General features: G+C 45.8%; 2 protein-coding genes across 8 annotated transcripts in view; one reads left to right on the top strand and one right to left on the bottom strand.

Annotated features, from left to right (window-relative positions):
- Positions 1-1,762, top strand: part of tfb1m (transcription factor B1, mitochondrial) — a 31,089-nt gene extending 29,327 nt beyond the window's left edge. For all 4 annotated transcript variants that reach the window (XM_069197052.1, XM_069197058.1, XM_069197062.1 and 1 more), the window contains exon 8: positions 42-1,762. In XM_069197052.1, coding sequence (XP_069053153.1) covers positions 42-276 — 235 coding nt within the window. In that variant the 3' untranslated portion in view covers positions 277-1,762. The remainder of the gene's footprint in view (positions 1-41) is intronic.
- A 1,649-nt stretch (positions 1,763-3,411) lies between these two features.
- LOC102684046 (TIAM Rac1 associated GEF 2) overlaps positions 3,412-13,219 on the bottom strand; it is a 99,669-nt gene continuing 89,861 nt past the window's right edge. For all 4 annotated transcript variants that reach the window (XM_069196999.1, XM_069197023.1, XM_069197006.1 and 1 more), the window contains 9 exons: positions 11,619-11,727; positions 9,560-9,739; positions 9,205-9,323; positions 8,797-8,905; positions 8,353-8,411; positions 8,143-8,248; positions 7,420-7,507; positions 6,086-6,240; positions 3,412-4,782 (listed from right to left, as the gene is read on the bottom strand). In XM_069196999.1, the coding sequence (XP_069053100.1) occupies positions 4,133-4,782; positions 6,086-6,240; positions 7,420-7,507; positions 8,143-8,248; positions 8,353-8,411; positions 8,797-8,905; positions 9,205-9,323; positions 9,560-9,739; positions 11,619-11,727 (1,575 nt within the window). In that variant the 3' untranslated portion in view covers positions 3,412-4,132. The remainder of the gene's footprint in view (positions 4,783-6,085; positions 6,241-7,419; positions 7,508-8,142; positions 8,249-8,352; positions 8,412-8,796; positions 8,906-9,204; positions 9,324-9,559; positions 9,740-11,618; positions 11,728-13,219) is intronic.

The following is a 13,219-nucleotide window of genomic DNA, read 5'->3' as shown; positions in this document are numbered from 1 at the left end:
GACATACTGTACCGGGCTGAGCTCTTTTTGTTTCCTTGCAGAATGTTGTTTCCAGAAGCTCGGCGTCTGGAGCTCTCAGAGCAGATGTTACGCACGGCAGATGTGGACCCGACTCTGCGCCCGACCGAGTTATCCATTCCCCATTTCAGAAACCTGTCAGACGCCTACAGCAAACTGTGCTCAGACAACCCAGGTCTCCTCGCCTATGACTTCAGAGATGAACTGAGGAAGAAGAGAAGATCGAGGTGCATCAAAGAGGAGGAGGAAGAACTGTGATTTTTTTTTAGGGAAGTTGAAGGCTTCAACAAGGACAACAGACATTAAATCTGACATTTCAGTGAGCCAGAACAATACATTATTTAAAATTGTAGTTTTTTTTAATCACTTGGGGAGTGAAAACTGTCTTGAAACCTGAAAGAAGAGATCTAGCAAATCACATGGGTTGAATGGTTTAATTGTACATATGTTCTTGGTACTGTATATCAGCCTTTGAGTGTGGCCTTTGTGTTTAAGACATTTAGGGAATTGAACATTGATGTGTTCTGAGAAATATCAGTGCTGCTGCAGCCGAGTTAAATTGGTAACTGGTGATATTATATTACACCACATAAAATGGGCAGTGGATAAAGCCGATACAAGGCTTTGTTTCTGCTTGAAGTAGCACCGGTTTCCTGGCTGGATTAGAACCATAAATCCAGGCTGTTTGTTTTATAGCCCCGGATTTAGCCAGCACACAGTTAAGACGTTGTCTCGCGCGCACCGCCCAGAGAGAATGAGGACGAGCAAGCCTGTTAATTTGACACGCTCACCTGTCAGAGCTATTCTTTTTCTGGTGACATACTGGAGACCGGCGGGACCACTGGCGAAGTGGCGTCTCTCTCACTGACGTCACTGCAGGCCTACAGGCGCCTGGTAAAATTGACAGGAGATGCTGTTGTGCTAAGAGGATGTCTGTTCACACACAACCACCTGAATGGACTTTCATTCGCTTGGCATCCAGTCAGTGCGACGGCGAATGGATCTGTCTGGCAGCCTCTCATTCCGCCCTTTCGTGCGCATTAGTCCGAGTTAGCAGACACGTGCTGATTAATATGCTAATATGCATGTCCCCGACACATTGCGACTCCTGCTCTCCTCACTCCCCCTGGCTTTGAAGGGTGTTCTTTCTAACACCCATTCTAGCCCAGCAGGGCTCTACCAATTACGTGATGCCATGTGGGGCATTCCAGCAACAGCCAGCTTGTCACATAATTAAGTGACCAGATGTCCTGTTAATAGCAGACCCTTCTCATATGGGTAAGTAGCCTGCAAAAGAGAGAACAACTGGGGGGGGGTGGGCAGTGATTTCTCAAATTGCTCGTTTATATGGCCACGTTCTACAGCATATAAAACAAGAACTTTAAAATCGGCAAATATGTTGACCATACAGACTGCAGAATCTCTTCCTACACACGCATTGCCACCTTCACAGAACCAAGCCGTAAAGATTTAGAAGCAAACGAGAGGGGTTTAGCGTCCAGCAACCCACAGACCTAAAACAGCGCAGCCATAATAAAGTAGTAAATGATGAAAAATAATAAATAGTGCATTAAATCTTGCAAATATTTTTCAACAAAAGAAAAGGTTCAAATCAGGCTTTTCGTCGGCTTCTCAGTGTGGAATGAACGTTTCCTTGTTCCTTTGCAGAACCCCAGCTGACAGCTCCTTAGCTGAACCATTTTCGGGGCTGGTGAAAAGATTAAACTAAAGTTAAAAAACCTGACATTGGTGTTTGTCTCGTATTTTATCTGGACTTGGACACAAGGAATGGAAGCCATCATTATTATTATTATATGAATAATGGTCACAAAAATATGCTTCAAAGTGAAATTGACAGGTTAATCAAATTTTAGATTTAATTGGGGCCAGTGTATAGAGGTGTCACAGTACTGCATCAGCACAGTAGGCATGTAGTGAGACATTCAAGCATATCCATTCAGTAATGAGCTGAGCTGGGCAAATGCATGGATTATCCTGCTCTTTTTTGTATGCCATGTTGGATAAGGCCATTTTCAAAAATATCAGATCATGTGCGCTTATAATCACTTAAGTCATGTATTAAATGCTATTAGGATATAAATGAAATAGCCTTAAAACTGGAGACCAGGGTTTAAAACTGCTTAACCTATGTATTACACGTGGTATTGGACAGGACAGTTGTTCCTCTTATTATATATTTTTTTGTGTTCCTGTCATCTAAATACCATGGTATACCATCACTGGAAATTGTAATCCTGTAACATCGTTTTCTATAATCTGTGTATTTACTATGGTTAAGAACTCCCCTAAAACATGACCTGTGTTTATTACACAGAGGTATCGCTGCCCTCAAGAAAATAATTTGGTATCCATCATCTTATTGTGTTCTTTATGCGCTAATTTTGTGATAGCACAAGTCTCAACCCAACACCTACATCATTAATTGGCTTTCAGGTTTAACCAGTGGAATCAATTGCACGGTAGTCTTTAAATAAGTCTGTGCACGTTCTGCCATTCAGCATGGAATAAACTTTTACTTGGTACCGTCACAGTTCAGAACACGATCGTTCATCGTGGCGGGACGGAATTCTACAGTTCATAGGTTTTTTTATTGGATGCAGGCACCTGAAGGGCATCTTTATGAATGTTATTCATATTAATTACGCAAATGGTCTCCATCTAATATATTCAGTCATACAGTGTGGAAGTGTGGTTAGTGCTCTGGACTTCAAACCAGAAGTCTGGTGGGTTTCAAATCCTGGGGTGACCAGTGCCAACGTACTGCACTGTGAACATGCATCGATCTGAAGTAAAATGTTCTGATCAGTGTGTACACATCTGCATAAAAGCATTAGCCAGATGAATAACAACAATCATTATCACATAGTAGTGGATTCCCAGGCTAGCAAATGACCAGTGTAAATGTGTCCTTACAGCCATGTCAAAGGCGCAGGCTTGGGGAAAGATCAATAGGAATGATTAAATATACATGTTACATTTCAGCTTTGTATGGGGACTTCTAACCTAAGATAGTGTTGCATACCATAGAATTAGAGAGATAAAGGAATATCACAATCCACATTACAACTACCATCTATGAAGTAGCTTTGTGCACAGAAGATGCATTAAACAAAATGCACACTATGTTTATCAGTTTAAAATTAAAGTTAATTCCCTTTCACTGGTTTCATGGTTCTTCAGAGAAAAGAGATTTACAAATGAGCAATATACTCGATCAGAATGTATTTTTACAGTATGTAAAAAAATGACCTTCTATAAAGTAGTGCAGAAAGATCGAAGTTTAATATTTCTAGCGACTTTTAATATGGGAACTAATCTGCTGTAATTTAAGAATCACAGATCTACCCAGAAACATAGCCAAAGTGCAACAAATATATTACCAGACTGTATTTATTGCAAATTACAGCATTTTGCTCTATCTGTACAATGTCAAGTATGTGTAAAGAATACAAAATATAAGTTACAGTACAGTCATTTAGAGAAAATACAATATACAGTCTTTAACAAAACATTAAATTAGGCCTTTGTGCCACAGAAAGCTGAAAGCTTTTTTTAAAGCGAAATAGCTGGTTTTAATAAGCAGTTTATTTGCAGTTAAGCGTACGCTGCTTAAGCAGTGCCTCAGAACACTGATAGCTACATCGATGGAGACTATTAAAAAATAATACCCCGAGTTCTCATGTTTCATATAATTTACACAAAAATAATTGTACAGTAAATCTCTCTTTATCGTTGGTCTTTAAACAATGTAAAATCCGACTCAGTCCAGGTCTGGGGGGCCCCAATGCTTGCCTTTTCCTTAAAATAAAAAAAAATAGACACCTATCGTCAATAAATAATAATTAAAAAAATCCTGCATTTACATGTAAAAAAAAAAAAAAAAAAAACAGTTAAAAGATTTAGGCAATCTGTGTTCTTAGTGCACAAATGCAGCAAGGCGGAGACCTGTTACAAGTCTGCTGTAACTCCTTGTATTAAACGGCAAACGTGTTCCCCTCATGAGGGCCTACTTCCAAAGAGGAGTGTTAGATGGGGAAGCCTGTAGAGGTCCGTAGCTTAACGCAGGTGGGGTTTGAGAAAGCCTCCCGAGACTCTACAGGGTAGGAACTGTCTGGGCCGCTTGGCTCTCGGCCGCTTCGTAGAAGCAGTCCTCGTTGACCACAGAAGCCAGGCTCTGCACGCTGAACTCCCGCTCCAGGAGAGCGTTCAGGTCCACGTTCGTCCCTTCCGACTGGCTGTCCAGGGACCGGCTGTGCTCCTTCATCGTCTGCAGAATCCCCCTGGTCCTCCTCAGGCTGTTTCCTTTCCGTTTTATGGGCCCGAAGTGCGCCCGCACCAGCTTCGGGTGCCCCTCGGGGTCCTCCGGCTCCTCCGCCCCCAGCCGAACGCGGGGGGCCGGCGCGCGGTCCTCCTCCCCCGCCTCCTCCTCCTCAGCGAGCTTGAGCCTCCGGAGCTGGGCCTCCAAGCCTGCGCCAGTGGGGGGCTCCCTCTTGGCCCCCTCGCAGAACTCATCGTCGTCGCTGAGGATGTCTGACTCCTTGACGCCGCCGTCCTCCGCCGGCGCGGGCTTGGAGGCCCGGGGCGCGGGCGGCCTGGGGTCCGGGGGGCCCTCTGGGGTGTGGCTGCTCTGGGTGCCGCTGCTGAGGCTGCCCTCGTCCGAGTCGGGCTGGCCCCCCTTCAGCAGCTCGTTGGCAGTGACGTCAAGGGATGGGTGCTTGCACAACCAGGAAGCTCGGGAGGAACCTGCAATCAACGGATATCACGCACTGAGTGGAAGAGCTATTTCTGTTTCAGACCCTAAGCAGCAAAAGACATTTATTGCTTATAACGGCAACTAATTCCCAGAGCCACCTTTTTCCAGCAGGTGCACCGACAGTGTGGCAAGGACGTGGCTCATTCATCACGCCGATTAACATGTCATCGGCAGGGTGCCCAACGTTAAATATACTGACCAATACAGCATCTGGAGAATTCTGGGAGGCAATAAATGATGCACACGAGGTTACGGACGTGTCTCACTCCTCTTCGTTGCCTGTTCATTGATTTTTGAGCCCTAGATGACAGACATCATCCCAGCTCATCTTGCCAGAGATCAGCAGGGCATATCGGTCACATATCTTGTCTCGCAAGAAAGCCACTGTCCTTGAGGACTTTTATGCAGTCAGGTCAGGTCCCGGGACTTCACAAAAGAAGCCTTGTCTAGTCAGACTGCCGTCACTTCAGCAGCAATAGATACGTCTACCCAGCCCATCACACTTGAACCTCCCAAGTGTTGATTGGTCTGCTGTTCAGACCAATTAGCGCATCATTCTGCCTGTAAAGTTCTGTTCTTCTTATCCACAAAGGTGGCCAACAACGCGTACTGTACTACACCACTGCTGCCGACTCCACCAGTGCGCTGCTCCGGCATACAGACGACTAAAATCCTCTTCTTTAGAGCAGGACAGACCAGTCCCTCGGTTTTCTTCTGGTTTTGACATTCAACAGGATAAATCACCTCATTACCCAATCAGCTCCCTCACACGAGGCGCAGTAGTGTGAAAGCAACCAAGTCACTACCATCTATCACACTGCGTCAGGAATGATCAAATGGTGCTAAAAATACCGAATCAGTATCGAAAATAGATTTGGCCTACTTATACTTGTATGCATAGTATGTGCACAATAAGCTACAGTGACATTTCTTGTCAAACTCAGGATATGTGGGATTTGTGCTTACACACTGTTCTTGACACAACTTAATGCATTTAAAATGATGGGCTGCAGGAAAGATGACTAACAAAGCGAGCTCGTTCATTTCTCGACAGTGGCCTTTAGAAGAGCCGGCCGTACGAGGTGCACCTCCGCCCGGCCATGGCAGTGAACCCGACCGAGCGAGTTTCAGCGGGGGTTTTTTTCCCATCCTGTCAAATCGGGAGCCGGCAGGTTCAGGTGTAACCGAGCAGCGAGACTCGCCAATGGAAGTCGAACCTCGAGCTCAATTTTCAGCTCGGCTGGTTTTCTCGACCGTTTCGGCCGCGTCTCTCCGCCCGGCGGCGGGACTCACCGATTCTGGCCGACGTGGGGACGGGGTTTCTCAGCAGGACGAGCCGCTCCCTGCAGGCCCTCTCGGCGGGCTGCTCGCAGCGCAGGTTCCGCCGGACGTTCTCCCTCAGGACGGAGCGGATCGCCTTCACGGTGCTGGCCTTGCTCTCGGGGACGCTACAGGAAAGGGCGGAGAGGCCGTTACTCGCGCGGCGGAGCTCGGGCCGCAGTCGGCAGGCCATCCTCGCTCCTGACCCCCTCCACGAGTTGCTTGTCCTTGATTTCATCATAATGATTCCTTACGCTTACATAGCGCTTTCCTGGAATATTTGCTGGCTCGTGGTTGGGCCTCCTCGCTGTTAGGGGAGTTTTAGAGGTCAGGCCCCTCCTGGTTTCCGTGGTATTATTTCCATCCAGTCAGATCACAGCTCAGACTCAAGGAGCAGTTAAAGCAGCAGCTTCAAGTCCACATTAATGGAGCTACTGACAGCAAGAGGACTAAAGGTTCCCAAAGGACCCTCCTATATCGGCAAAGCTCTACATGGGACTTAATGTAGGTATTGTAAATCCTAATCTGAGTATTACACCTTAATCTTAAAATAAATGTTCATCTGTAAGTAATGCACTAGCACATGGTATTTATTCATGTACATAATTTAAGATTTAGGATTACGGAGCGGAGTGGTGGCACTGTGGCTGAGGATCTGCGCCTGTGGCTGGAAGGTTGCCGGTTCAAATCCTGCGGCCGGCAGAGGAATCCTACTCTGTTAAGCCCCTGAGCAAGGCCCTTAACCCCAACTGCTCCAGGGGCGCTGTACAATGGCTGACCCTGCGCTCTGACCCCCAGCTTCTCTCCCCGTCTGTGTGTCTCATGGAGAGCAAGCTGGGGTATGCGAAAAGACAAATTCCTAATGCAAGAAATTGTTGCCATTTTTAAACAATATTCAGTCTTTTCTCCGTTCAGGAACAGACTCCAGCCCTGTGACCAGCCTGCCACTCCTACAGCTGTTTGCATACCGCTTTAGGACAACTACACCGTGCTCATGTCAGAAGAGGGAAACTACACTGAGTTCATTTACAAAATAGAGCGTGCTCTACCCGCGGAAGACGTGGAAGACATCGGGCAGCTTCCTGAGCTACTGGCAATCAAATAACCAGATGGTAGTCTTCCTTATGCTCCTGTTCTGAGCACAGTGTTTGTGGAGGATGTCGAGGAAGGCTAATGTTATCCATGGCAAACTGTAAACAGGCACGTGAGTGCATCGTCTCATGATTCTTACAGGCTGTCGGCTTCAGCTCCATGAGAGGAGGGCAGCAGCTTGACCCTGACTGAACAGCCACGGTAATTCCCCCTACCTGCTGCACAGCTGGAAGATGGTTTCTGGTCTCCCTTCGATTTCAGATTTCGTGTGGATTAGTTCCCAAATGCAGTTTGTCTCTGTCCCTGGGAAAACAAAATTAAGAAAATCGATTGACTTTTTAACCCACAGAATGAACAGCCCGAAGAGAACAGACTTGTGGCAGAAAAACCATGTTTCACAGTCACAATCGTCTACGTTCCATCCTTCAACTTCCTACCGCATGCCTTAAATATAACACTGGGCAAAAAGCGAGGCATTTTCTTCGAGGGTTAGATCTAATCCATTAACCAAAAGTAAGCCGATAAAACGCATTTTATTGTAAGCTCTTTGAAAGGTATTACTGAGGCACAGAGAATATAAATGATTGATAACGAAAGTGCACTTCACATCGCTCGAGAGACGCAACCGTGTGCTGACGTACGAGGCTAAGGGACGGATCTCTGGCCGGGCACCGGCAGCAGGTGAAGACCCCACTGACCCCCCGAGTTCCCCAGCCGGACCTGCAGCACTGGCAGCAGGTGAGCAGAGCCCCACTGACCCCCCGAGTTCCCCTGCCGGACCTGCAGCACCAGCAGCAGGTGAGCAGAGCCCCACTGACCCCCCGAGTTCACCAGACAGACCTGCAGCACCAGCAGCAGGTGAGCAGAGCCCCACTGACCCCCCAAGTTCCCCAGCCGGACCTGCAGCACCGGAAGCAGGTGAGCAGAGCCCCACTGACCTGCCGAGTTCCCCAGCCGGACCTGCAGCGCAGACAGGGGGATGAGCCACCGGAACTTGAAGGGATCCAGATCGCCGTGGCTGAACGCCGAACGTGCATTCGTGTGCTTTGAAAAGGCAAGGGGAAAAAAAAACGGGTTTAATGTTTTTTTTAAATAACGTAACAGTAGTGTCCAGAAAGCTTAGAGAGGCAATGAACAGGAAGGCTTACCATCTTCTTTTTTAATTTGCAGCTCTCTCGGTACACTAATATCACAGCTTTCTTGAAGACTGAGGAGAGAAACAGAGCATTAAATTTTTACCATTTCCATATATCTTATTGTACTACATATTGGTATAACAATATATCCTTTTCCGCTCTTTCAAAATTTACGATAACTGGACTGTACAAAGCACATCAACAGCAAGAGGGGCAGCTTCTCCAATGGAAAGACTACAAATACATAACACATTTTGCATATACAATTGATTTAATGAACCTCGGGACTGTAGAACTAGAATACAAGTATTGATAAACACTTAAGATTACTGAAGCGCAACATGTCATCTCTAAATTGGATCCCACTGAAACTTTTTCAAATGTTAACTTTTGGAAGTTGCTTAGGTCAGCTAGTGTTGAGAGTACCGGTCTGCTCATTTCTGTTGGCAAACTTACCAAAAACAGTGAGCTCAGGGTCCTTTCTCATTCGGCCCAGCGATGGGAACGGGTTCAGCCAAACCACAGAGGAATGCATAAGGAATTCTCCCATGGAAATTTCTGTGACCTGGGGAATGAGAAAAAGATCTGACCATCGTTGTCTTCTCTCCATGTGAAGGTATGCTTTTAGCTCCATATACTGTTTGTAGCGCCACACCCACAAATTAATAGCAATTGGGCTGATCCTTTTATCAAGAGTGATTGACATTTACCCTTATCTTCTGTGAGACTTCAGTACCCATTTAGACAGTGGATTTTGCAGGACCTACAGTACATGGGTCTGACCATTCGGTCAGGAGGTGGAAGCCACCGCTGGCTCATAGCTAGACCAGGGAGGTACTAGGTTTCCGGTGTCGTTATACATACCTCTTTTTCAGCTCCACTTTGTTCTGCTACCAGCTGGTCAAAAACAGTCCCGTAGTCTTCATAGATCTTCTGCATCTCGTTTATATGGCTGGCTACCTTCTCCATGGCCTTCAGCGCTTCTACAAACAAGCACGGCGGGAAACAAACGGCATGAGGAACAGCCTCCTTCTCGCCACAGCCGTTACACCCGAAAAACTATTTCTGGCAGAACTGGGTCTTTCGCTATTTTACTAAGACATTAAACGGGGGAAAAAATGGAAGCCCCGTCTGGCGAAACGGCGAAACGCGGTTTTAAGGGCGTGGGCATGTTTAACGACGTAGCTCGGTGGGGACGCCGCGGTTCGGAACCGCGTACCTGTGAGGTGATAGTGCTCCTCGCTGTCCCCGTCCGTCAGGGAGACGAGCTCTCGCAGAAGCAGGGGGTACTTCAGCACCCTCTGGACTGGCTTGATGAGATACGACTCCAGGGTGGAGGAGTGCTGCTTGGTTGGGTTCTTCGCATCCAGAAATTCCTTGAAGGCCCGGTCCGTTTTGGCTGGGAATGCCAAGGATAAACCCGGGTTAGATTTCGGGAATTTGTGGCCTTTAAACCATTCCCAATTCAAATGCTCACATATAGCTGCACTGTGTGATATTTCAAAAATATTAAATCGCCCAACACTTTTATTTATGCGCTGAAAAAAAAAATGAACTGCTCTTGAAAACTGAGAAAACGGCACTAACAGCAAAATGTTTCGTTTTCAATAATTATTTTTCCTCCTCCCAGGTTCTCCAGAAAGCTCCGGATTGGTAGTGCCGGATTTCCCATTAGACACTGCAGGCACAGAGCCTAGGGCCTACGAAAGAGTGAAACAGTAGTGACTAATGAAAAATGATCTGCAACAACATGCTTGCGATCCACTCTAGGGGCTCCAAATCACTCATCCCACGCTCTCTAGTGGCTGTTCTAGAAACGAGAAGTATGGAAGTGATGTTCGCTCGACTCGCTCCATCAGTCAAGTGGTTTAGCATGAGAATAGTTTACAGTGCATCATGTCAATCGACGCCATTCAGCTGGCGTTTACCCCTCTTTGTGCACATTGCAGAGTGAAAGTGCCCGGGGCCTACGGACACCAGGATCCGACCCTGTGTATTGGTTTTATTTTTTCTAAAGGTGAAGTGTCTGCATATGCCTTTGGTACAAGTTAAAAAGCTCCTTTAGAAATGGCATGAAACCTCTTTAAAAAATGTTCTGCTCTTTTAAAAATTGTATGAAATTGAAGCAACCCCAGGAAAAGCAAAAGCCAATTTATAACCTAATAAGATACTCAAAGTCAACACTGTGCTTGAAACCATAACACTTTTTACCCACACGAGGGCACAGCAGCCCATGAAAAGACTAAACATTTTTCTGAGAAAAAGTAAGGCATCCTGGGATATTGCAGTTTATTTTCATCCGACCTCCTAAATCACTGTGACTGAAAGCCGTTTTCTAAGCAAATACATAAAGGTGAAACCAAAACCCAAGATGACCACAAAACTTCCAGTTTGGCATAATGTTACAAGGATAGAGAATGGACAAACAGGACCAGGCACAAGTCAAAAGCATTTGCCCTCAATCTATGCTAGCTTAGGTTTTTCAGCGGTATGTTAGTACACAATTTATCTGAAGATCACAAACACGTAGTCTGGCAGACACTTCAACTTGCAAAAGCAATTGCAAAAACCTGCATCTGAATGCTTCAAACATTTTTTAAATGAAATATCTACAAAGGTACTTATTCACACCACTGTTAAATGTCTATTAGGCTCTATTTATAGATACATGAAATGCCATAAGACTTTTTGCTTGATCATTTCATTAGTGTCCACTGTTTCAGTATTGGTTTAGGGGAATACTGAATGTTGGGGTTTGCGTATGGGCTGCCATGAATAATCACATCCTTAAAGGTAACACACTCCAAGAAGACACTCCACAAACCTCGAAACTCCAGGACCGTGATACCCCATACCTATGTTAACCTTCTAATACATGGGTTTATCTTGGGTTCGGATACCCAAGAAGAATGAAAATCAGGCTTTAAATGTTTTTTTAGGGTTCTGTGACATTATTTGTTCCAACTAAAATGAGAAAAAACAAAATACAAACAAGGCTAACAACAGAAGTCGCAGCCTGGAGCTACCTGAGCAGAAGAAAATGTGCTGTCCCCGTAGGACACAACCATACTGCGATGTTGGCTACAGCAGCACTAGGAAGTTATGCTACACTACTTACAAACTAATTCCACCAACCACAATACTTCTGCTGAACATTATAATATGACTCATGACACTCATGGAACTTTTCTTCAAAAATAGCACAGTCACATCCGCCACGGTGAAAACCCATTTCGCTCCTACAGCGACAACAGAACCGGTCCGGTTTTAGGCAGTACCTCTCTCTAGTACTTTCTGGACCTTGATGTGGTTCGCACAGAACCCACTGTAGAGCTTGAAATGATCAGCGTAGTACAGGAAGGATCCTCCCAGGGAGAACAACAGTTTCTGAAACAGAGAAGTGTGTGTTAGACACAGCAAAATCCCCTCAGTTAAAAGATATTATTCTGTGGAATGTTCTGGTATCTTTGGGGGGGGGGGGGGGGGGAGGAGACATTTTTGGAGCACTGAAAGGAATTAGCATTTGGATACGTACAGTATCCTTACATCCGCATTCAACGAAACCCTGCAATTCTTTGACATAGCTTTCTCTGAATAAAGCACCCACCTAATGTCTAACAACTGACTTGGAGGAGTGGATGGTAAGCACTCATGGATTCAGCCACAAGGGAAACATGCAACATCGTCTTCACAACACAATAATACTCCCATTAAAAGCACGGATCACACTCGGCAGTAAAGACGCTGGCCTGAGCGCCAGCCCCAGACTGCCGGGTCGCGTCTTGGTGATGTTTCCTGGGATGCCTGAAGCGCTCACTGTAACTCTGGGAAGGCTCTAGTGCAGTGGTTCTCAAACTGTGGTACGGGTACCTGCAGTGGTACGCGGAGCACCGCCAGCTGGTACGCCATATGACCCCGGAACTGTGTCGTGTGCGCTGAAAAATCGAGACGGGTTTTCATATTTTCTGTTTTAATACGTGTCGAATACGCAGCCTACGTACTACGATACAGCGCGTGCTAATACTTCAGTGGACACAAGAGATACTCTGTAATTCTATACCACTCTATAGGAATGCTTGCTATGAACGTAAGTGACCAACTGTATTTAAAACAAAAGCTATCTCCAGCAAATAGGGAGGTAGGAGAATGTGTGTGATTTTGGAGCAATGCCAATGTTGAAACACAGGAATGCATAGAAATACGTGCTGTGAATGCTGGTAATCTTGTGAGCGCAGGAAAGCGTGATAGATAACAGAAAAGTATTTAAGAACTGTTCTAGGTTCATTTGAGAAAAATACACAGAGCGTCTCTGTGTTTCGCACATGAAATAAAAACTTAAAATACGGAAATAAAAACGGAAACGCGGAACAATGCAAGCTTGCGGATTGCTAAAGCAGGTAAGCCCCAAACTATTTTTGAAGAACCTTATTTACCGTTGGCAAAAGAGCTGACACGTATTATGTGTGGAGAAAAAGCTGCTAAACAGCCCGACCTGCTGCCCCCCCTGAAAGACACAGTTACTCATAGAATTATTGAAATGAAGGATTATATCAAAAGTACGTTGCAGAGCGTGTTAAGATGAGCAGATGTTTTTCCACTGCAATTAGATGAGTCTGTAGTACGTCCCGTGAGGACTTTCTGTTCTGTAAGCCGCTACCAACAGGAACTACAGGAGAGCACGTATTTCAGCTTCTGAATGAATTTATCGAAGAGAATGGCCTCGACTGGATAAAATGCGTCTGAGTTTGTACCGACAGCGCTAGAGCGATGACAAGCCGACACAGCGGTGTAGCTGCACGAACTAGAGAGGTTGCTCCAGAAATGAATGGACGCATTGCAACATTCACCGCGAGAGCTTTGCCATCAAGAAAATGCCTGA

This window comes from Lepisosteus oculatus, chromosome 2 (genome assembly GCF_040954835.1).
Source record: "Lepisosteus oculatus isolate fLepOcu1 chromosome 2, fLepOcu1.hap2, whole genome shotgun sequence".
In the NCBI taxonomy this organism is placed as follows: domain Eukaryota; kingdom Metazoa; phylum Chordata; class Actinopteri; order Semionotiformes; family Lepisosteidae; genus Lepisosteus; species Lepisosteus oculatus.
The sequence above is the reverse complement of the archived record's forward strand: the minus strand, read 5'-3'. Positions and strand labels throughout refer to the sequence as shown.